Source organism: Hetaerina americana, unplaced genomic scaffold, assembly GCF_022747635.1.
Source record: "Hetaerina americana unplaced genomic scaffold, ioHetAmer1.1.p SCAF_8, whole genome shotgun sequence".
Lineage (NCBI taxonomy): Eukaryota > Metazoa > Arthropoda > Insecta > Odonata > Calopterygidae > Hetaerina > Hetaerina americana.
The window spans coordinates 49,120,034-49,144,751 of record NW_027287427.1 but is presented as its reverse complement, the minus strand read 5'-3'; the positions used below and the strand labels follow the sequence as shown (position 1 = coordinate 49,144,751).

General features: G+C 38.1%; 2 protein-coding genes across 10 annotated transcripts in view; both read left to right on the top strand.

The window, feature by feature from the left end:
- LOC139698079 (putative leucine-rich repeat-containing protein DDB_G0290503) overlaps window positions 1-4,549 on the top strand; it is a 32,514-nt gene extending 27,965 nt beyond the window's left edge. For both annotated transcript variants that reach the window (XM_071596969.1, XM_071596970.1), the window contains exons 13-14: window positions 175-241; window positions 3,893-4,549. In XM_071596969.1, coding sequence (XP_071453070.1) covers window positions 175-199 — 25 coding nt within the window. In that variant the 3' untranslated portion in view covers window positions 200-241; window positions 3,893-4,549. The remainder of the gene's footprint in view (window positions 1-174; window positions 242-3,892) is intronic.
- Window positions 4,550-4,922: 373 nt separating this feature from the next.
- Window positions 4,923-23,079, top strand: LOC139697535 (uro-adherence factor A-like). Of its 8 annotated transcripts, none has more exons than XM_071596267.1 (4): window positions 4,923-5,041; window positions 6,191-6,456; window positions 9,696-9,790; window positions 18,111-23,079. In XM_071596267.1, the coding sequence occupies exon 4, from the start codon at window positions 18,121-18,123 to the stop codon at window positions 22,285-22,287; it is 4,167 nt and encodes a 1,388-aa protein (XP_071452368.1). In that variant the 5' UTR covers window positions 4,923-5,041; window positions 6,191-6,456; window positions 9,696-9,790; window positions 18,111-18,120; the 3' UTR covers window positions 22,288-23,079. The 8 variants fall into 8 exon arrangements, with proteins under 8 accessions (XP_071452368.1, XP_071452370.1, XP_071452373.1 ...); XM_071596268.1 differs by lacking the exon at window positions 4,923-5,041 and adding an exon at window positions 5,055-5,201; XM_071596269.1 differs by lacking the exon at window positions 6,191-6,456.
- The last annotated feature ends 1,639 nt before the right edge of the window (window positions 23,080-24,718 follow it).

Genomic DNA, 24,718 nt, shown 5'->3' with positions numbered 1-24,718 from the left:
CCATAATATACCTGTCAGGATAAACTGGAGATGTTGGTAGAATGGTTTGGTTGTTCAGCTGAAGTTATTCAATTTTTTACTGGAATAAATATTAATTTTCCAGCAAATATTTCAAACTGAGAATCAGCTCTGTATTACTATACTAATAATCAATATTTCTGTTTTCTCTTAAAGCACTCCAAAGGTGATGCACATATGAATGGGGATGCGGTGGCATTTGTTTGTTTTGTATTTGTGAATGGTAAGATCAAGTTCATTCCTTCTAGCACACATAGAGTAATAAGATCCTACACCAAAAATTAATCAGAACTCCCATATTCATTTCTAGTGATAAAGCAAAAAAACTTTACTTCAAAAGTTGAATTTGGGCTGCTTTGTGAGCAAGGCACGTTCACAATTTAATCAGCATTCATGTCTTTTATCCACTTCAAAACGTAACCTGAAAACAGGAAAACATGTGGCAATGCAGTTGGAAGTCAATCAAATGAGGTGCCTCCTAAAAATTAGTTCTGTTTGACTATTAAAAAAGATAGGCTTCCTAGAAACATTTATTTTATACCATTACATTTTGAGCATCTAAATGTACTTTTAAAAATAGTAGACGCACCATATGTGAAATTTTTATCTTGGCATTCATTTGGTAATATCCTGTTCACACAAAACCACTGGCTGTGATTTTAATCATTTATGGATTATCTCATCTGTCTCATCATCACTCCAAACCACTATCAGATATGAAATTTCTTGAGTTGAACTAACAGATGGAAATCTCTTCCACTAAGTCAAGACTGTACATGGGTTTACCGATTTGTTCTTTGCAAAAGATTTATATAAATGAGAAATGCTCTAAGAGGCATGAAGAAAACTGGAGGTAGGAATGACAATTGAAGGGGCATTCATAAAAACAGATTTGCAGATGATCAAGCTTTAGTCTGTCAGTCGGCTAAGGGTTGGAAACATTCCTGAGTGCATTGGAAAGCCGGAGCAATTCGTATTGGATGAGAATTAATTAAGCAAAACAAACATTGTGCAGTTTTTGTGAAAAAGGAAGGCCATATTAAATACGAAAATAGGTGCTCATTAACTTAAGCTGGTGGAACATTTGACATATCTCTGAAGTGTTCTATACCAAAATGATCAAAGTAGTGAATACATACGAAGAAGAATTACATTAGGCAAAGATGCTTTCACAAGGAGGAGAGAATTGATGACAGGGATGTTGAGTAAAGATGTTTGAAAAGGTTTGTTAAAAATTTCATATGGAGCATAATTATGTACGGTGAGGAAACATGGTCATTGAAGAATGATAGGCATCGATGGAAGGCTTTTGATATGTGGATGTTGCTATAAAAGGTGAAGTGGACTAGTGAGAAAGTGAAGGAAGAAATGCTAGGCATGGTGATGAAGGAGAGGGTATTGTTGGGAGAAATCCGTAGGAGACAGAAAAGATGAATGCAGAGCATTTTGATTGGGATTGGGATGCTGAGTACTGTAATAGAGGGGAGAATGTTAGGCACACGAAGAAGGAGCAGAAATAAGATAGGGATGTGGGATGGAATGATGGGAGGAAGAAAGTACAATTTAATATTAGGACTGAAATATTCTCTTTAGTTAAAATAAGATATTGGAAAAGGTGTTCAAGTATAAAATGCAGATTTCAGACAACAGATGGTGCACCAATGCAGTTTGTGGAATGAAGATATGAGTTTTACAGGGTTTGTACAATAAGTATGGTGACTGGTTTGCTGTAGCCTCAACAGAGCGGTGGATGGGGGTCCGACTGGTCGGCTCGTTAGAGGGGTCCCCCACCACTCAGGGGCACTTTTCAGTTCAGTTGCCTTCAGGCATGCGTTGATACAGGAGGTGGATTTTTGTGACGTGTGATAGTTTGTGGTGCCGTCGCGCCAGCATGGCGCGCACCGTCGAGCAATGCTATGCTGTGAAGTTATGCATTAAACTCGGGAAATCTGCATTGGAGACCCTTGAACTCATTACAGAAGATTATGGGGATGATGCCTTAAGCCGTACAAGCGTTTTTGCATGGCACAAAATGTTTATGGAAGGCTGGGGGCTCGCCGAAGACGAGCACCCGTATGCCCGGCAACCGCTCCAACCGATGCTCAGGTGGCCAAAGTGAAAAAAGTTTTGGACTCTGACAACCATTTAACCACCGCCCTTATCAGTGAGGAGGCCGGCAGAGGATCTTACGATGAAGAAAGTGTGCGCGAAGCTGGTACCGAAAGTCTTAAGTGAGGAACAAAAACTGTCGCGGGTGGAAATTTTGCCAGAAATTTTGGGCTGCATCCAGGAAGAATAAGATTTTCTTGTCAACGTTATTGCCTCAAAGGATAGCTCGACCGAGTCCAAAGGATATCGGTTCGACTCCGAGGCGGTTCAAGCGGCGATGACAAAGGCTCAACAGTATTCCAGAAACCGATTTCCAGTAGGCTTTTGATGAGTGGCAGTCACGCTGAACCAAGCAAGTATCAATGCAGGAGGAATGTATTTTGAAGATTATCAATTAATGGTAATGATAAATTCAATAAATTTTGATTTTTGGAACCAGTCCCGATACTTATTGTATGGACCCTGTATGCCATTTTGTTTTGCCATCAGTAAGTGTCAGATACGTAAGAGTGATAAATTGAAAAGGTTTTTGCATAGGGTTGTTTTAGGGCTGTGTTTATTATGTCAAAATTTTTACCAAAAAAAGAGCATTGGCTGACAGCATTTATTTTTTGTTTTTATTTGAAGAAAACTTCTGTTGATTCATACTGATTACTTTGAGAATCTTATGGTGAACATGCTCAATTGCAAGATACGTGGGAATGATGGTTTCATTGTTTCAAAAGTGGTGACTTTGATGCCGCAGACAAGGAACTAGGAAAACTGCCAAAAAGGTACAAAGTGGAATTCCAAGCATTGTGGGATGAAGATGATTCACAAATACAGAAACAACTTGTAGAGTAATTGAGTGTTAGGCAACAAGCTGTTTGCAATCACCAACCAGAAAAGATTTCAGAAGACTGGCTGATGGGTACCACATGAGTTTAATGACGCACAGATGGAGAGGCACAAAAATACATGTAAAAGTTTGCTTGCACTATGCCATAGGAAGTTGTTTATCCATCGTATCGTTATTGGGAATGAAAAGTGATTTATTTTGAGTACTCCAAGTGCAAAAACTCATGGGTAGACCCAGGGGCATCATCCATATCAACCACAAGACCGAATCCGAAAGATAGGAAGAATGTCTAATCAGAAATTGAGCATACTTTGAATAAAGCTCTTTTTAACATTCTTCCAAAAAGAAATTTGTTTTAGATAAAATCTGCATTTCATGCTTGTACACCTGGAATGCCAAAATATTTGGTCTTCTTCAAGACTTTCAATATTAGGTAATGTTAAAGACTTCATTATGATACATCACTTGCATATTTATCCGACCCAAGTTTCAACGGTGAGTGGCCATCAAGTTCCTGGTAGCGACACATAGTGCCAAAACTGGCCGAATAAATAAAAATTTATGTAATGATTTTAAGTTATCATAGTGTAGGTAAAGTACTTCCATCTTATGATTCCTGGTACCATTTCCTATATTATAGGCATTATTTATTGGTGGTACAACCATTGAGGATTAAGTAATTATCCCTGAAGGTCTTAATTTTTTCTGTTTCATTAACTGTAATCATGTGGTGTAAAGTCACCATATATTGGCATGAGACCATTAATGAACCCTCTGTATTATGTGAACTTTTATCTAAATATGATAATGTTAAAATAGTTTTGTTTCTAAGTAATTTTCAATGCCACCGCTGCAATACATTATACTTTGCAGTGCACCCAGAAGGCTGAGGAAATATGTTAATCTTTTTGACTATTTTTTTTCCAGGAACATCTCTGGTTGCCATATGACCATTAAGCTGAACTGCTGACCATTTTTCTGTGTCCTCACGTTTAACTTGTTCCATAAGTTGTGGAGGACTCTCAAGTTCAAGATGTTCCTAAGTACTTTGTCTCCAGGCCCTACTCCTCATTCATCATTATACATCTCCCTCATACTCCATTGAGCAGTTCAGTTATGTGTTTGTATGAAACTATTACTCTTAACTGGTGGTTGTTAAAAAAAATCTATTTTTTATACTTGGCTGTGTGCACAACAAAGACCACATGTTCCCTTATATGTTGTCCTTATGTACATTATCATGTAGAATTTTGTGTAATATTTTACAGAGTAACACTTAATGTCACCAAAAGAAGTGATGTGGTTTGCATTTTTGCAGCAAGTTGAGCCATGTGAGTCGAATTGTTATGGATATTCATAGCAAATTGTGATAACTGGTTTAGTGCCTGATATGGTTTGTACAGAAAAAGCATTTAATGCTGTGAACAATAATTTGTATTGTTGAAAATACTTGTAGAATGGTCTCATTTGGCTGGCCCATAATTATTGTTGAAGCACCTCTTTGACAGGATGCCATTATTTGGGAGCAACTCAGGTGCAGATAAGTATTGTTGTTAAGAATGTATTAATTTTAAAAACAATAAAATGTAATTTCTGCATTGAATTTCTGCTCCTAAATGAATTGTGTTTATTGTAATAAGTACTACAGATCGTTCTTGCTCAGAATTTAACCCTTGAAATCCTCAGAAAACAGCTAATGATGTTGCCACCCTTCTACGCCTTGAAATTATACTTATTTTTTCTGACTTCCATGGAATCTTCCTCATTTCTAGCTTGCTCTTCCCAGCAATTTCATACTCTAATGCATGGCCAGCCTTGCATGACACCTCTTCATATCCCTTGTCTGAGTTTCATATGGTATGTGTTTCAGGAAAACTGCTCAGCTCATGGAATGACCCTGAGATCTATTCACCATGCATGACTTTATTCTTGAGGAAAGAGCAGTTTCATGGGGGAGCCTGTTTCTTCAATAGTCCTTTCCTTTGTAGGGTGTATTTGGAAAGATTCACTTATGTGCTCCTTCTTTTTAAATGAGACTAATGTGATGACTTTTGATTCATTTCTTTCATGAGCAAGGTGAGTAAGGCTCTTGATGGTAAAGCATGGAACGTGCTCCAATAGCTGCTCGTTATAGTGCCCTGAGGCATCATAGTAAATTTAACCTTAGCATATCTATGGGGACCTTGTCACCAAGCATCCATACAAAAGATGAGATTTCACTATAGAACTTTCCAAGGTTAGTTAACAATTACTGTATTTATATATTAATTGCTGAGGACATTTGTAGTTTAATGTGACCACAGCCATCTTAAGTATTTAAATGGTAATAATACAATATCATATTACCTAACCGGAGAACTTTGAATGCCAACACTGTTAGTAAATTTTAGCCCAGCTTTTTAATTGAGAATATTGGACACTGTAAGTGAAACTGATGGGTACCTCAAAAAAAATTTTAAAAGAACCATCATAGGATCCAAGACAGCCAGGCGGGCTACATTAGCTACATGGGTAGCTCCTCAGTGTGAAAACGGTTGACAAATTTGGGATAGTTCCCAGGTATAATTTTTAGAGGTATTTACAATGCATTAATGCCAGGGTGTAAAAATCATTTGCCTTGACTGGGGTTTGAACCGGGATTTCTAGCTGAGTGCTTTAGCCAGTGAAGCTACCGAGGTATTCTCTTACATTCCAAAATTTTGAGGGCTTTGAAGGAACAAGGTGTTGTGATGAAATACCATGCATAGAGTGCCACAGGCATTTGTAGTCATGCGCAAAGTGCCCAAGTCCATGAGGTTGAAGCCAACTTTGAACACTAGGGTGTTTTACCCATGAAAAATTCCAAGAAACTGTGGAAGATGCTGCTGCAGTAGTTAAAAGGTACTGTTGCAGCATCTCCTGCAGAGTATTGGAATTTTATTGAGCTAACTAAAATTTAGACTTTATGTAGCTATTACATGAGAAGTGGTTCGAGTATGCATTTTTACTGATGGCATGATATGACCAAGAAAACCCTCTGCCTCTAATGGATTAGGTATTTTGTGCAATGTACTTATGAGGTACATTCAAGTTCTAAGATGAACCAATTTTTTTCTTGATATCGAGAGTAGATAGATGTCTAGCTTGAAATACACAGGCACTCTTTATATTACAAAAAAATGTCAATGTCACAAAAATGCTGTTAATCATTTTTTTTCCACTTGCGTGACTTAATACCTGTTAAAGTTGAGCATCGATTGAGTGAGATGGTGCAATGGATGTGAAAAATGTGCTTTCGTGGGTGCAACTGTTAAGAAAAGGCTGAATCTCATCCTCGTGTGACTGCAAACACAAGAAGCCTCAGCCGCAAACCATCTACAATTTTCCAGTGGGTTAAAGGGACCCCAGTGCCAGTTTTCTTGGCGACCATAGAATCATGGAGTTAATGTCATGAAAAATGTGTACATCTACAAGGAGAAAACGTTAAGAAGAGGAATTTTCAACTTCCTTGTGTGAGTAGTTTGTATGGAAAATTAAAAGAGACATTAGAACTTGAATATGCCTCCTGCAAAACAATTTTGACATGATATTGACTCAAAGTTTATGAAATTCACAAAATAATGGAAGAATCTATATTTTTTCTTCATTTCAAAAATTACTAAAAATACAATTGTATATTTCACTAAAAATTTGTCATGAATATTTTTCTGACTAGCCTGGGTTTCAATACTTACACTGTCATTATTAAGGTGAGGGATCACAAGCGTTTATATAAGCTATTATAGCAGTTATGGGAGTGGGAAAGAGGAGGGAAAGCAGTGGTGGTGGAGGAAGGGCAATTAGAGGGAAAGAATAATGCATTTAAACAAATCTTACTTGAACAGAAAAGGAGATAAGGGAGGAACAAGGTCAAGAAACATTATAGGTATCAATGGAAATCAAGTAAAGGTAAAGATAACAGAGGAAAGTGAGATGAAAAGTATATGATACCTGAATATTTCACCTAAAAATGATAAAGACGAAAGAGTAACCAGCAGTTTCTGGAAAAGACTAAATTATTAAATTCCTTCTTTCAAAGCACCTTCACCAATCTCTCACTGAATGTCCCCAATAGTTTGCTGAAATCATGCCAGCCAACCGATGCCCACATTAGAATCTCATACAATGAAATAGAATGTTTGCTGAAAAATAATAATCCTGGATTGGACGAAAGACTTTTTGAATGGTTGGGTTCAAAGAGTGGTGATAGATGGAGTTAGCTCAAATGCAGTGAAAGTTCCCCTGGGAAGTGTCATCAGAACTCTTTTATGCCAACTTTACATTAGGGGCATTGACCCTGTAGTCACTAAAAAGATACATTTATTTGCAATGATATTCATAATCCTGAGGACACCGCAGGTTAATCAGAGGACCTTAATGCTGTTTTCAATGCTGATGCTACAATTGACAATTAGAATTAAATTAAAAAAGTGCGAAGTGATGAATTTTTGGAAAAAGAGTAATTCCCTCCAGAATGCCTACTGGATTGGAAACACTAAAATGGAATGTGTAGACTCGATTAAATACTTGGGCGTTATTCACGACCTATCCTGGGTGAAACACATTCGAAGAATGCGTGGACAAGCTAACAAAAAATTAGGATTTATTGGAAGAGTAATGGGTAAATGTGATGAAAAGGTCAAAAAGAAAGGGTTTGCTTGTTAGGCCTCATGTAGAATATGCTGCAAGTATATGGGATCCTCACAAAGTTGGATTAATTGCGGAATTGGATTGCGTGCAGCTGAGAGGACCTAGATTTGTTAATAGTTATGATAAACTTAGTAGCATATCAAAAATATTGGAGCAGCTAGGCTGAGAATCACTTGTGGAGTGAGGTTAAATTACTGATCAAATCTCCTGCATAATTTGGAAGGATGTCTCTTTAGCAGTGATTTTGAAAATGTATTATTACCCCCATCGTACGGTAGGAGAGATCATGTCCATATAATTAGAGAGGACAGAACAGATAGACATAAGATGTAATTTTTTCCACAAATGATAAGGAATCAGAATAACATTGTCTGAATATGGTATGGTCATATTCGGGTAAAATTAGTCTGGTGTGTATTCACCCCCTGCCACACACCCTAGCAGTGGCTTGCGGGGTACTTAAATATCTAAAAAATCTACCCTTCAACCTATCTGGCATGGGAGGCCCTACCAGAAGCAATTATCATGGCCTCCACCAGCACAAATTCAGCTCCAATTGATGCAGAGTGTATGGAGCACTACCATGCTTAGCGCCTTGTGCAACAGTGATAGACTGAGGATTACTGGACTACACTAATCTGTAGCTTGGATGGTCCATACATTAGAAAGATTAGAAATCTCTGGAACAGAAACATATAAATCGATATGAGGGAGATGAAAGAAATAGGCAAGGACAGATTCAGCAGTTTCCGGCGTTTGATATTAGTCGTAACACAAATAGTTGGCAACCTAATGGCATGCTGTTGTTTTATTACATTAGTAACTATAAATATATATATATATTTTTTTTTTTCAAGTATAGCCAATTATTGGGTATTGGGTTCCGTACAAAAGCTTGGTTTGCCACTCATGTTCAATCAACATTAAATTACTTCTCAGTCGATTGCATTTCCCAGACGAGCGATCATAAACTTTGAATTAGCATTATCAGTAATAGACCATTAAGAATTTGTTTCCGACTATTGTATTATTGACTTCAAAAAGTGGCAATTAAGGTCAATTATTACTATAATTTAATTATTTTCGTCGTGTCCAATTGCTAGTTAGTAACGGAAGACTATTAGTCAATTTCGAATCATTTCATTGCATTGGGATTATCAGAGGAGTATTTATAATTGCTTGAAACGAAACAATAATGAAATAGGGGCCAACTCCAAGAGAACAGCCATAAATTGTAACCCATTTGCAACGTTTATGTCGCAAAAAAAGAGATTAAAGGCCGGCACCGTGTATCCCGCCAAGAAACGCGCGCAGTCTAGTTTTTGTTTCGCAAGCGCTGCGATGTTGTTGGTAGAAAACGTAAAAAGTCCCAGAAATTACCAGTGTTGTATTTACAGTGAATTAAAACACAACAGATTCCTTTCATGAACAAGGTAATTACAGTTTTGAAGTTAAATGTAGTGGCCAATGAATTATTCTGTATGTATGGTGTGTGTCTTTGTTTGCTGTTGTCTATTCGGAGTGACCATTTGCTTCAATTACCTGCGTTGGACGTCCATATTCGATGAAAATTCGTTTCACTCGGTTTCATTAATGTCTTTTGCCTATTAGTGAATGACGCACACTGGTTCCTTTTTGGAATTCGTAAGAAATTGTGTAGTTCTTCGTCGTCTTCTCATCCTCACTAAAATATCAATTTGTTCGTGGCTTTGTCGTTTTTTCACTTATGGTTTAGGATTTGTCATAACTTATTGACAAATAAATGTCAATTATCTCTCAGTAATCTCAATTTTCGGTCTGGTACCGTTTGTCGTTAGGTTCAATTATCAGTTTAACATGAGGCATTACACGAAACTTCAAGATGTGTCAACTCTAGTTGTAGGTTGCATTATTTTGTGGTTATAAGCCCGCCCTCGGGTATGATATTTAGACATTTTAATTGAATATGAAATTAATAATGATGTAATTGCCTGTGGATATAAAGGTGTGCCTTAATTTGTTTAATGTTTTCTGTTTGTTATTCCAGTTGGAAAAAACTTTAATGTAATTTTCATATTTTTAGATTTGCTGGGAAATTATGAAATTTAAAAAAAACGAGAGGGCGAACTTCCTCGAATACACAGAATCTGTTTGAAGAAGCAATACTTGAGGTAAATGGTATGTTATCGAAAAGTCGTCTTAATCATAGCATAAAGAGTATGGATTAGAACATGCAATCATTTATGTGGTTTCATAGGCTGAAACCGTGCGACCGATGTTAACTTAAATTAACTAGTGTACCGTAAAACCTAGGATATTTTATCTTATATTTATTTTTAAGTATACAATTTGTAGTATCTTTAAGTTGCAAATTAAAATCAAATGTCGCATTTTTCAATGCTCTGCTAAATAATGTTAAGGTTCTAATTGTATGAATATAATTAAGTGATAATTTGAATGAAGTTAAAATGCCCTCTTTTAGTAGTCCCTTTGAGGGGTATTCCTCATTGAAAATCAGGGACCATCTTTTATTGTGTTGTGTGTGTGTAGTGTGTAAATTATTTAAGATCTTGTGTCTAAAAATGGCACTCCCCGAAATGACCAGATGTAGTCATTGAACTTGCACATAAATATGTGAAGAGGAAATTTCTGTACTCCCAATTAGATTTTTTGTCTGAAGGCTACCAAATACAAATTACTTAGGCAAGAAGAATTGAGTATTGTCAGGTCAAAATGAACTCTCGCTCACAGTCTTGGGGACATTGTTCCTGGTATAATTTTCAAGGTATGCTCGCAAAACCCCTTACATTTTGTTCAAATTCGGTTGGGTGTTAGTCTGGTAGAGTAAAATTATTCTTTCAAATTTCAAGTAACATATTTCTCTTCAAGTTGAGATATTTGGATTCATAATCAGTGAATGGTGTGTCCATATTTTCTTTTAGAGCGGTACCAAAAATCTGTAATGGGATCAATAGTATTTTGATGTTATCTCAGAACCCCATTCTTTCTAAACAATATAGCTGTACAAGGCAACCTATTCTAGTAACCACCTTGGTTACATGGCCACCTCCCAGATCAAATTTTTTTTGTACCCTCTTAGACTGGAGTGGCTATGACAGTTGAGAAAAAGTGGGGACATACCCGATTATTAAGGAAATTTGGGGAAATGTAAAAAATTGAATTTTCTTTTAAAAAATATACGGAATTCATTGGGCAAATCATGAACATGATACAGAAATTGAGATTTGCTTTTTGGGATAATGTTTCTTTTGGTTGAGATGCTAATTTGTATGCCATCATTTGTGCAGGTTCTAGCGAAAGCCAAGTTAAAGATCTTCATTAATAGTGGTGACAAGTGAATTGATGATGTTCGAATCATTGAAATAATGTGTAATAGTCCCAACACTGGGAAGAAAATTAACTTAGAAATAGAATATTTTTTGGGAAAATTAGGTGTGAGAATCAATAAACAGTGTTGCTATCCTAAAGACCCAACATTATTAAACATTCATTAAGCCATCGTAATTAGATTGACAGGCCACCAATGTGATCACAACGAGGAAAAATTGTACTCCCCTCATGAGAAACACCTGTCAGTGAAACCTAGGAGAAATATACCTCATACCAGGTATTCCTGGGAAATCATAAGCAGCGCAGTGAAGGGAACTGGCCCCAGTACCCTGATGTGTGAAATTTACATACCTGCAATTTTTTTAAAATTGTAAAATGGAATTATTTTTAAGTAATCTGCTGGTTAAGGTAAGTTTTGGATGGGCACAACTACCAAATAAATATTTTGTAACTCCTAACAAAACACCATCCATCAACCTATGCTACATAAGGTCCTCCTTCGTCTCTGAGTACTTCCTTCCTCCCTTTATCCTCTCCAACATCCCTATCTTGTTCCTGCCTTTTCCTTGTTTGCCCAACATGCTCCACTCTATTACAGTCTTTAACATTCCACTGCCGATCAATATGCCCTTTATCCATTTTTTCTGCCTCCTTAGGATTCTCCCAACAAATCCATCTCCTCGCCCACCATACCTAGCACTTCCTCATTTGTTTCACTATTGGTCCATTTCACCTTCTCCATTCTTCTCCACACCCGCATTTTAAAAGCCTCCAGTCTACGTCTATCCTCCTGCTTCAATGACCACGTTTTTGCGCCGTACATAGCTACGATCCATATCAAAGTTTTGAGGAGTCTTTTCTTAACATCCTTACTCAACGTCCCTCTCATCAACTCCCTCCTCCTTGTGAAAGCCTCTTTGCCTAGTGCAATTCTTCTCCTTACGTCCCTACTACTTTGACCCTGTTGTTCCAAAACACTTCCGAGATACGTAAACTGTTCTACCTGCTGTAGTTTTTGCCCTCCTATTTTCATGTTAAGCTTAGCCTCTTTCTTTCTGGAAAATTGCATAACCTTAGCTTTATTTATATTGAGTCCCATCCCTTAACTATTGCACTGAATTTCCAATTCCCTCAGCAATGCTTGCAACCCCTTGGCTGACTGACAAACTAAAGCTTGGTCATCCATAAACCTAACTGATTTTACGGATTCCCCTCTGACTTTGGTTCTTACCTCCAGTTTACCCATGCCTCTTTAATAGTTTTTTCCCCCTGTATGTTGAACAGCACTGGTGATAATGGATAACCCTGCCTTACACCTCTTCCTGACAATGCCCATCCAGACTTTCTGTCCTCTCCTCGCTCCCGAGGAGCCTGAGACATGCAGGGTGCGTTTAAAAAGTAATGCAATTTTATGTTTAAAGTAATTTATTTAACAGATTTGGACAAACACTTAAAATTCTTCAAAGTACTGTCCTAGGGCCTCTACACAGTTTTTCCAGCAACTCTGCCATGACCAGTACGTGCCCTGGAAGGTGTCTTCAGGGACCTCTCGCAAAGTCTTCGTCATGGCTGATGGGATATCTTCTGTGGACAAAACACTGGTTCCTTTCCGGGTTGCCTTAAGAAACAAAATGAAGTCTGCTAGGGTGAGGTCAGGACTATGGGGAGAGTGGGGCGGCATTGGCACCTGATGTTTGGCCAGGAACTCGTGGACTTGTTGCACATTTTGGTAAACACCCTGAGCACGAGCTTGGCACACCCTTTCCTCATCGCTAAATCTTCAGTAACAATGCAAAACACAACAGTAAATGGCAAGTTCAGTTCATCGGCAACCATCTTGATACTCAATTGACGGTCAGTCCAAAAACTGTTGAACATGAGCCACATTGTTGTTGGTTTTGCTGGTTGACGGCCACCCAGAGCGTTTTTCTTAGTGAGCCTCTTCCCGGTCCTCCTTAGAGGCCTTTAACCACCTCAAATCTAGTGAGTCAGACAGAGCAGAGTCCCTGTAAGCCTCTCGAATCATTTTGTCTACTCAAGACATTTTTTCAGTTTAAGACAAAACTTAGTAATCTCGTAGAGGTGCTTGATCGTCGATTCCATTTTTTTGTGTCCCGGTTGCCGCACAGAGGTTTATAATTAGTGACGTCCTGCCACCCCCACAGTTTGGAGAGCGCTGAGACCGGTTTCGTGGAAAAGCTCAGCTACTCCAAGTAGTTCGTCCCCACTTATTCTAATAGGAGCGGCACGGGAAATTCATATGCATTACTTTGGAACTCACCTTTTATACAGGTTGCGGATTAGCCTCCTGTCTCTTTATTCTATTCCTATTTTCTACAATATACTCTTTTAGTTTTTCCCAATTCACTCAATCAAATGCCTTTTTGAAATTACAAAAAAGTCAAATATGTCCTGATTGTATTGTATTCTGGATTAGTGATGACATTACTGCTATGGCATTGCTCCTGCCTCTCCCCTTCCTAAACCCAAACTGATCATCCCCTAAGTAATCATTTGCCTTGCTCTCTATCCTTTTATTGTCTGAGACATGTACAGGTTGCGGATTAGCCTCCTGTCCCTCCAATCTATTGCTATTTTCTTCAATATACTCTTTTAATTTTTCCCGATTCACTCAAACAAATGCTTTTTTGAAATCAACAAACAGGCAAATGCATCCTGATGGTATTCTATATTCCTCTCAATTTGTGATCTTAGTACTGCAGTTTTGTCAAGTGTAACTCTCCCCTTAATAAAGCCTAATTGATCATCCCCTAAGTAATCATTTGCTCTACTCTCTATCCTTTAGTGAGTCAAACTTATTGTCCTGTAGTCCTCACATGATGTAGCCTTTACCTTTTTCGGAATAGGAACTAAAACTGATCTCACTAAGTCTTCCGGCCAGATTCCTTCCTCATAAATACTACGAATCAGCCCATATAGCCTCTTCCTCCCATATTTTCCTAAACATTTCAATAGTTCCGCGGGAATATTATCCACCCTTGCGGCCTTATTTAGTTTCATCTCCCTTAATGCCCTTTCTATCTCATTGTTGAGTATGCCTAGACCTAAGCTATCTTCCTCTACGTCATGTTCTCTTTCTATGTCTAACTTTGTTGGTCGAAGTTCTTTACTATACAGTTCTTCTATATATTCCTTCCATCTCTCTTGGATCTTTCCTGTGTCAACTATTATCTTACCCGCCTTATCTCGAACTGTGAGCACAGATCTTCCCTTCATACTTCCCAATATTGATTTGACCTTGCTGTATAGTACTCCATTTTCACCCCTCTTCTGCAAACGTTCCATATCCTCGCAGGATGTCTTCTACCATGCTTGTTTTGCTTTATTTCTTGCCTGTCTCAATTTATTATTGAACTCTTTGTTCTTCCTTCTGCCTAACTCGTGTGTTCACATTCCTCCATTTTCTTATTACATCTATCTGTCTAATCATCTCATCCGTGACCCACAGTTTCCTTGTCCTTTTCCGATTAACGGTTCCTATAGTTTCTTTTTTGGCTTTCGATATCCCTTTTTTGATGTATTCTCATTTTTTCTCAACAGTACTCAGCTCTTTACTCGGGATTTCTAATTTTTTCTACATTCCATTTCCTAACCTGCCACCTCTGTCTCATCTTTTTGAAATGAATGCTACCTTTCATGACAAATAAATTTAATTTAAAATGGATATATTCACACAATTCATAATGGACATATAATCATGAATTGTAGCTTCCTATTCAAGAAGATTAGGCAGGGGAGATGGACGAGGAAATGGAATGCAGAGGGATAAACTGGAGTTTCAGCAGGCTGTAGAGAAAATGAGTGACTGAAAAGAGCTGAGTTCTATTGAGGAAATTATGATCTCTTATGATGTAGGAACTAAGGGTCAATCCTCGAATTGGAAGGGCCCAACTTCACCGAGAACTAAAAAAAATGCTTGAATGAGCAAATCAAAATTTAAAGCAATGATGATTGGTTTTCCGATATTCATGGGATTGTGTATCTTAACTGGGTACTTGAAGGCCAAACTGTTAATCAGCATTACTAGCTGGAGGTTATTGTGCAACTCCGTAAAAAAATAATAAAGAACCGAATTGTGGATGAAAAAGTCATCTGTTCTTAATCAAACAATGCGTCAGCTCACATTGCATTGTCTAATAAGATGTGTCTAGCCAACTATAACATCCCAGTTTTGGACCATCCACCTTATGCTTCTGACCCGGCACCATGCGGCTCAACCACAACTCCAAACAAGTGAGCAGGTGTATTTTTGATAAGAAGACGGAGGCCTTTGGTGATCATGCCACGACGGTTCTTTCTCAGAGCAGTATTAAACTCACTCAGAAGTGTGCAGTAATAGGTGCCAGTGATGGTCTGACCCTCCTTCTGGTAGTCTATTAAGATGACTCCGTGACAGTTCCATAAAACATACAGCATGACCATCCCTGCAGACTTTGGTACATTTACCTTCTGCGGGGAGTTGAGTTGCTGTGCTTCCAGTTGTGTTCATCTCTTTGGTCACTGGATCATATTGATAGATCCAAGATTTATCCATTGTTACCAGGCGACCAAAATATCCTCTTCATCTTGCTCCAAAATCTCCCTTGACAGGTCACGCCATGTTTGCTTCTGGAAAGGAGTCAGTATTCATGAAACCAAGTGTGCTGACACCTTTGGCTTATGCAGTTCTAGGTGAATAATTTTTCTCGCACTGCCGCAGCAAAGATCATTCTCATTAATGATCCTTTGGAAGGTTGCTTTTTTCGGTCCAATATGATAAAATCCTATGCTATCTTCTCTGTGGCAGAATCATCTGTGAGTAATGGTCTTCCACTTCTTGGATCATCTGAGGGACATGTAGCCTGTTGAAAAATTCCTTTTTCACCTTACCATTATCATATAAAGGGCTATGATTTCCAAAAACAGCCATAATTCGATTGTGAATTTGCTGGACACTAATCTTTCAAATGAAGGAACACAGAGGACCGCACTGTGAACTTCCTCTCCATGCCGTGAGTTTCTTCAATCTATGGCTTGTTGAAACAAAACAACTCAACATAATTCTCACCCTTTGTGCACTACCTCATTTCGATCCTGCTTCACTTTCAGATATTTCCTTCCAGCAACACCTTCAATTAATACCTCTAATTGATCATATACCCTCTAAGTATTTCTACTCATGTTTACTTTCAAGCATTTAGAGCTTAAGAGTACAACATACAGTGATGAAGGGGAATGGATACTAATTCCGCCAGGGGAAGAGTGATCATATTCGATTGTGGCATCTTAGTGGAGGGCTGAGAATTATTTGAAGATAGAAGTTAGCCAGGAAAATTAGCTGCGATACCAAACTGGCATAACTGCAGGCATCCGTAAAGATAGATTGTCCCTCTACCAAGAGTATACTGTGCTGAGCATTAAACTCATCAATGCCCACCCGGCCAATTGGAGGAAGGATTCCAAATTTTTTTGTTAGGTCTACGGCAGTCCTTGCCCAATGCCCTTCTCGGACAGCTAATCTAACTCAGCATAGATGTGTGAATGGTATCAGCACATAGGCTCTGGAAACTCTTTGAGATATTACTTCGGTTGCTTAGTAGCACAGGAACATAAGTTGATTCAAACTGAGAGTTAGTGGATGTTCTTTTCATGGCGCTTGGAAGGAAAATGTCCCTCAGTCTATGTGAGGGAGGCAGAGCCCTATCCCTAAAATCCCCCTTCCTATGAATTCACTGAATGTGAACTTAATGTAGGCAATGTAAACCCAAAATTGATATCATCTCGTAAGTGAAAGTTAGCCTTCCTATCAAAGCTATGTCTAATATTCCTAATTACCGCCTCAGCTGCATGTTAGATCAAGTTTGTTGATCTATGTTGCTCACATATGGCTGCCTTTCCTTATTTCTAGGATGGTAATTAACTTATCTAATGAAATCATACCAATTTCTTTTCTCATGAATGCTCTTGAATTAATCCATAAAAACTCTTCCATCCTTTTCTCTAACAATTAAACGGTTTCACAGGGATGTTATTTACTTCCACGTCTAAATTTCATTTTGATTATTTTAGCAATCCTATCTCTCAATCAATTATGCCTTGGCCTAAGCTATCCCTGTGTACATCACTCTCTCTTCCCTTGTCTAAACTTACTGGCCTAATATTTTCATCAAATAAATCCTTTAAATGTTCTTTCAGTCTCTCTTCACTCTTTTTTGACTCAATTTTTATGTTTTCTGCCATATTTCTAAAAGTGTGAATGGTTTTCCTCTTCTTCCTTCCTAAGAGTGCTGTCAACTGTTTGTCTGACCCACACATTTCTCCCTTCTTCTCTAAACTCTTCATGTCCTCACATTGCATATTTCACCCCTAAAATGTTAATATCAACATGTGCTGTGAATTACAAACACAAACTTTCAAAATCCAGTGATATTCTCTAATAAAATTACAGGTACTATGTTGAATTATGATGATATTTGCTGAAGGCAAGAAATATTGCACATAATTATTCTGCAATGAAAGGCTCTCTTGTATCATGAGAAATCTTGATAATACCAAATGAAATAGCCAACAAAGTTTGTTGGTGGTATAACTAACCTAGTCATGAGTTACAAGCTACAAGGAGATTCCTGTTTATATTTGAATCTTCAGAATATGCAGTTCATTGTAATGAAACAGCATTGAAGGTACAAAATTAGTCTTTGCATTACATGAAAAGGAAACGAGTAATCATTGAGCTCATTCATTCACGATTCTAATTGATGAGTTTTATCAGTAGTATCATCAACTACTTTACTTTCAAAGTTTATGTTGATGAAAATAAAATATTACAATAATTAAGTGCCAATTTTTGCAAGGATGTCAATTAACTGAGCTTTATTGCACCATGTTAAATTTCCCAAAGCTGAGCACAGGCATATTGCTTTATTAAATGTCAGTTGAGTCATATTAGAGACTATTTTGAAGCTAAATAAATTTTTGTGTTCAAAATGATCCCAAGGTCCCAACAAAAATTCATATACTAGCCCTGAACTAACTTTCCCAAGATCACCTTTAATATACTTGTAATTCCTTTTGTTTTGTAGGAATTTCCATTGGTACTGTTGTATTCTTCCTGTCTTTAATTCCTTTTTCTTATTTGTCCCCGAAGGAACTCCAGTATGAAGAAGAGGAGCAACTTACGGGGTAAGAAGTCACCGGACATGGTACTTCACAAGACGTTCCATGGGACCAAGGCTGTACCAGTCTCATCTGCCACCCAAGGCTTAACTCATAAGCTGAGGACCCTCTCAGTTCCGGTCACAGATATAAGGAAAGATGATTCATTGCGAAGCCTTGGGTTAGAAGATCAGGGCCATGGTGTGTGGAGATTCAAAAACAATACAAATCAAATAAGATACCATCGGCATATTAGAATTAAGGGAAACAGGGAAGAAATTTCCTCATCAAATACAGTTGATGAAAATCCAATAAGTAGGGTAGAATGTGCTAGTGACTCTGAAAGTTTAGTGGATGGACATAGTGATAGTGATGTGGCTCAGAGTAAGGACAAAAAGACATGTACTGGGGTTGCAACTAAGGTTATCCCAGGTGTAATTAATTTATCTGTGACTGATGATGAAAACATCAATGTTTGTGATCCTCCTGTTAGAGTGAAAGGCAGGAAAATGAGGCTTAGCTCCCTTTCAAGTGTTCAAAGTGTTGAGAAAAGAGTAATTTGTGGGTCAGAAAAAAATCGGGACAATCAAGTGGAAACAGAGGTACAGTCATCCACAGAGGGAAGGTTCAGGAGTGGTAGGAACCAGCAGCAAAATTGTTCTCTAAATGAAAATGACTTTAATGTGAAAAGTAAAAAGGCATCGCGCCAAGCACATAAAATCAGTACGGGGAACAGAGGTGTTTCTCATCCATTAAATTCAAATGGTATTAAGATAGATCCTAAAGTAATAATCACCCGTATTGCATCTCCATTGAAGAGGGGTGTTCCACGCTACAAATCTTCTCTCAAAGGAAATGACTTGAAAGGGTTTGGGGAAAAAGACAAAGCTCTGAGTGCAGGGCAAATGCATGTGGAGACTCAGTCAGAGGGGGTAAAACAATATAGGCTGAGGTCAGTGACTCCATCAGAAAGTGAGGCTACCAGAAAGAGGAAAAGAGAGGACAGCACCGCCTCTGTTTCATATCCAACCCCTAAGCTGATAAAAACACGAGCGCAGGAGACTAGGAGTGGATTGAAAAAGAGGAATTCAAATGCTACCACCTCAGCAAGTTCTTCCAAACAAGAGAAAAATGTTGGGTCCTCTAGGAAAAAATGTTCACCGAGGAAATGGAAAAAAAACACTGGGTCTAAGAAAGGTGTTGAGAACGATCTAGATTTCAAAGTTTCACGGACCACTTCTGCCAGAAATAAAGTTTTGCCTAAATTGAAATTGACGAGGAAGCACCAAAGTAAATTTCAAATGCAGTGGTGTGAAATCTGTGGTGTAGAACTTCATTCGCTTGATAATAAACTGGAACACGAGTTCAGCCACCTTGAACCCCGCCAGTTGTTTGTTTCTCTTCATCGTTGCCATCTTAATTGTTCGTCTGTCAAATTGCCCATGTATGTGAGTAGTGAGGATCTCGCTTCTATTCCTTGCCCCCAAGAGGATAACCCTTCTCCCATTCCCAGTGATGATGCTTCTCATCCCCTCTTTCCTATAGACAATGTTCTAAATGAAGATGAAGAGAATGCTTATGAAAGCCATTCCAGCTCGGATGATGAGAGTGAAAGTTTTCAAATGGAGTACCCTTTGGTTGATGATAGCGCACAAGAATCTCCTGTGGAGGACCCAAACGGAGTAGCTTTGGGTGATGCAATGGCATCCCCAGCTGCCACACCAGAACGGAGTACTCCAGTCAAGAGCCCCAGGTTGCTGGGGAGCAGAGAAAGATCAAAGAGGAAGTCTCAGGTGAAGATGAGGTTGTGGGATGGTCCACCAGTCACTAGAAGTGGTAGAGTGATTAAAGTAACCCAGAAGACAAAAGAGTGCATGGAGCAGCTGGCATGTGTCAGGGTATTATTCTCTGAGAATGAAGTGGAAGGCAGTGGTTCTATCAATACAGCTCTTACTGGAGAAGAGAGAGTTATGGCAGAGAAACTTGAAGTAGAAAAAATTGTGGAAGAAGAAAAACTGATTCCTTTGGTAGATGACTATGTTGAGATTGTGGGCCTAAAGGAAGACTTGAAGGATATTGTTGAATCTAGCACGAGAGATTTAGAATCAGTTACTGAAGAACTTTGGAAGGGAAGTGCCTCCACTAAAGTTGACCAGTTTCCAGCTGAAGAAATTAAAGCATGTAGTTCAAGTGTACAGGAAAACAGTACCCTTGAGACTGAGGAACCTGTATTAGCAAAGAGTAGTTCCACTGAAAAGGATGACATGCCTCTGCAAAATGAAGAGGTGAATGGTGGACAGAAAGAAAAAGATGTAGCATGTATTCTATCAGGTGATGTAATGGATGATGGTTTGTTGCAAGATGAAGAAATGAGAACACCTGAGTCAGCCACGGAAAAAAATCATGTCCTTGAGAATCATGCATCAGAGGAAAGCAGTGCACTCAATGAAAAAGCTTTGTCCCCGGAAACTAAAGAAATAGATAAAGAACAGAATGATGAAGGATGCATTTTGCCAGGGGATTTACGGAGTGATAGTCTCCCACAAGAAGAAGATATAAAACTACCTGAGTCGACCACAGAAGAAAATGAAGCCCTTGAGGCTTGTGAATCAGTGGACATGGGTACATTTGACAAAGAAGTGCATAAGGAAACCAACAAAATCCCTGATGAACTTAATGAAAAAGATGAAGGCCCCACTTTATCCGAGAATACTGTGAGTGAGGTTGAAGAGCCAATTGATATGGCAAAGATGTACGATGTAATGGAGAATGTATGTAAAGCCACATCAGATATGAATCAAAATGTTATGCATGAGGTTGAATGTGATGAAACTTCAGAAAAACAAAGTAATGCAGCGGCAAGTGAGATGGTAAGTGAGCTCCCAGAAGGTGAGGTTTCATTGAGACTTGAAGATAGTGCACTATCATCAAGTGATGTGAAGGACCCAAAAGTTGAGGATAAGAGTGTCTTGGAAAGGAAGATATCAGAGTCTGATACTGCAGAAACAGTTCCTGAAAGAGATTCGGCTGATCAGGTGTCAGCAGAAGGGATTGGCATCGGGGGGCTGTTTGCGGATGCAATTGAAGAAAACAGCAAGGACATAATGTTGGTGGATGAGTCAAATGATGCCATAGTTGCTGGTGCCCTTTCAGAAAATGTTGAAATGCAGGAGAGTTCCGAGGCTGAATTTGTTAGCGTGCCTAATGATATAGACATCAGTAAATTCAACACGCCAGAACATCCAGGACTGGAGGACATCACCGATGATGAATGGTCGGATATAAGTGACAAGGAGATGCAGCAGTCTCCACAGTATGTTAATGGCCATATTGCAGACATTGAGATGGATGAGGAGGGTCCTGTGTCAGGAATAGACAATGTGGTGCAGGATGGAGAAATGGATCTGGAAGAGATTGAGAAGGATCCTGGTCTCCCTGATCCCATGTGCACTGGGGAAGTTGTGAGTGAGACCTTGGAGGAAGAGATGAAAGATGTAGAAGTTACAGAGGATGAAATCATGTCTGAAAATGTGGTTGATGAAATGGTTGGCATGCTATCTCCAAAAGAGAGTGTAAGCATTGCAGATAGAGGGGAACCAGCAGCTGAAGTTGACATGACAGAGGCAGTAGAAGATGCTGAGGATGGGTGTATGGCGGAAGCAAGTGACATCCGGGGTGATGATGCCAGAGAAGATGTAGGGGAAGTGGGGGACAAGGGGAGTGCGAATGGAGAGTCATCCGTGGATGGCAGGTCAAGTGGGGTGATTTTGGATATACTCAAGGAAGGGAAAGTCATGGAAAATGAGGACCCATCTCTTCCATTGTTAATCAGTGAAGGGGAGAATAATGTGCCAAAAAGTACCACAGTGGAGGATGTGGCAAAAGAAGTGCCTGTACAATCAACACTTGCCATGAATGCAATTGAGTTGCTAGCAGTTTTAGAGAGTGGTGGGGAGCAGGATATTGACAGTCAAGGTAGGCTTAAAGTGAAGACAGCTGAAACTTGTAGAGGTTTGTTTGCTGGAGGTTCCAAAGATGAAGGTGTAGGAGTGATTGATTTGAAGGATTGTGAGTTGAAAGTGAGAAATGATTTATATGCTACCAATATAAATATGGAGCCAAATAAAGTGACACTTGGGTGTGGGAATAACCTCCCAGGCTCCAATTGAGGAAGCCATGACCATCAACATTTCAGATGTTGGACTGTTAATTTTGAGTGTTTTTTTGCATAGAGTTCTTGTGAAAATATAAAGTTCCAATGAAGATGCCATAGGTGATGTAGCAAATTTGTTAATAGTTGTAATGTTCTCAGAGAAAGGTAGACCCAGGAGAAACAAATAAACCATGTTTTTTGAACAGGTATTAAGACCATAATGAACAGGGGTGAATTATGAAGTTTTGTGGTCATTAAAATTTGAGGACAGTTAACTCTTTGGAATGTGAGTACTTGAACAATTCTCCATGCAAAGCACTTCTACAACTTTCTGTGGTAATTATGCATTTTGTAGATTATAAAAGTTTAATAGAGTGTAGAAATATATTTCTCTGTTGCTTAATAAATGTTGTGATAGCATAATTTTTAATGGCATATTGTTATGTCGAATGGGATGAAGCATATCTTGGATTTTATTTTTTTTTAACAACTTATATGTCACAGAAGTACTGCATTGTTTTATGTTAATTGTTTCTGCCTCCGAATTGTTAATTATGATGAAAATAATGGAAGTATTAGATATTAGAGTTTAATTTATGATGAATATTGTAGTAGTTACACCTGTAAATTCAGTTTTTGCACTTTTTTTCTTTTATCATCACATTTATTTGTTCATTGCCACAAATCTTGCAGCTCAAAGCTTAATGTGCAATATTATTAAGGCACAAACACCTTATTTTTTATTAATTTAAATGGCTCAAGTGACATATTATGTTGGATATTGTATTTAATAAATTGAGTTCAGTTATCAAAATCTGCTTTTTATTTACCTCTTATTAATCTTAACATATATATATATTCTATATCTTCTGACTGTAATTGTAAACATTTATTCATCGTAGAATCCCAGAAATTCATCATAACTGCAGCTAAATCATTTCTGCAGTTGTTTTCACTGGGTTTGTTACTCACCTCATACACAATGTGATCTTCACTTCCATGTTGTGCATTGGAAATTTCACATTTTTTTGAGAGACATGATGTGAGTCTCGCTTTTAAATTTATGCCAGCATTTTTTCAATCGCAAACACTGAAAATTGATGGCTGTTTCATTCTTCCCATTGCTGTTATGTCATGAGTTGGTGCTTTATAACCTTTCTTTCATATTCAAGTTGCAGCTTTTGTACTTTTGCAGATATGGTTCATATGCACAGACCATTTCTCTCTTCATGAATCTCTCCCACCATGATGTCCCAGAAAAATTGGCTATGGACGTACTTATTTTCTTGCTTCAGCTGAAATCAGTTTTGTTGAAACAAAAATCCTGTGCTTCCTGTGATAATATCTATTTCTTAACATGTTCCTCCAACTTAGGCTATTTAGGAGCCCAGGAGCATAAATCTTTTTACTCGTCTGCATTTACTAAATCAATTTTCGTCTTCCTCCATTCTCTTATCATCTCAGCTGTAAGTGGGCCAAAATGCCTTTCAGCTGCCTTATTTCTATGTCCTGAAGTGTAATTCATGAATTTAAGTTTAAATGCAACACTAGGTGACAATGTTCTATCTTTAGATCGTGTGACGTAATTATCATTTCAACTTTTTATTCTATGTTTAGTTTCTTGTTATTATTCAATATTATTGAAATTTGTATCAGAAGCAATCATATTCTATGCTTCTACGACATTCTCAAACTACTTTATGTTGAATACCAGTAGACTCATAGTTTATTGATGGTGATACAATGTATTCATGTATTATCAGAGAATTGACATCACCCAAAGCGTATATGTTTCACAGTAGCACCACATGTGAGCGGTAAATAAACATTGTATATATTTATGATTTATTTGGAAATTTTTTCAGGGCGTACTTTAAATGAAATATTAAAACTTATTGCTTGCTACTGTAATGTTATTGATATATGTTATAAAGGCAACCATCTCTTATGACAGATGCAGGAAAATACTTAATATTCTTTTTCCAGTGAATCTCATTGGGCTTGAAGGTTGAAGTTATACCCTTCTATCCCAGCCCATAAGACGTTGGCTAATTCTGGAGCACATTTCGGATTTAAAAAAATATTTTATGGGCTGGGAAAAATGATAAAACTGTAGAAATTTCTTATACCATGGAAATGCATATTGTTTGGTAAGATAAAAAAAATGCAATTGGATGTCTGTTTCTTTTCCAAGTGTTTAGAATTAGAAGTTAGTCAGTAATTACTAGTAATATCAATAATTTCTTCTAAATATTTGCAGGAAAAAATAAAAGTCAGAAGGAATTAGAAAAACTAAATTTCTTCAAAATTTATTCCGGTATGACTGGTTTCACATTTATCATGGGGAAAAGGAAGGCGTACAACGATTCCCTCCTTATATAACTCCGCTTCATCTTATCCTCTTTCAGTATATGTCAAATAAACTTCAAAAGTTCTTCGCAGTGAAC

What these genes read in the sequence shown, in the direction of transcription:
- LOC139697535 (XM_071596272.1), top strand. Translation starts at nt 18,121, where the DNA reads ATGAAGAAGAGGAGCAACTTACGGGGTAAGAAGTCACCGGACATGGTA.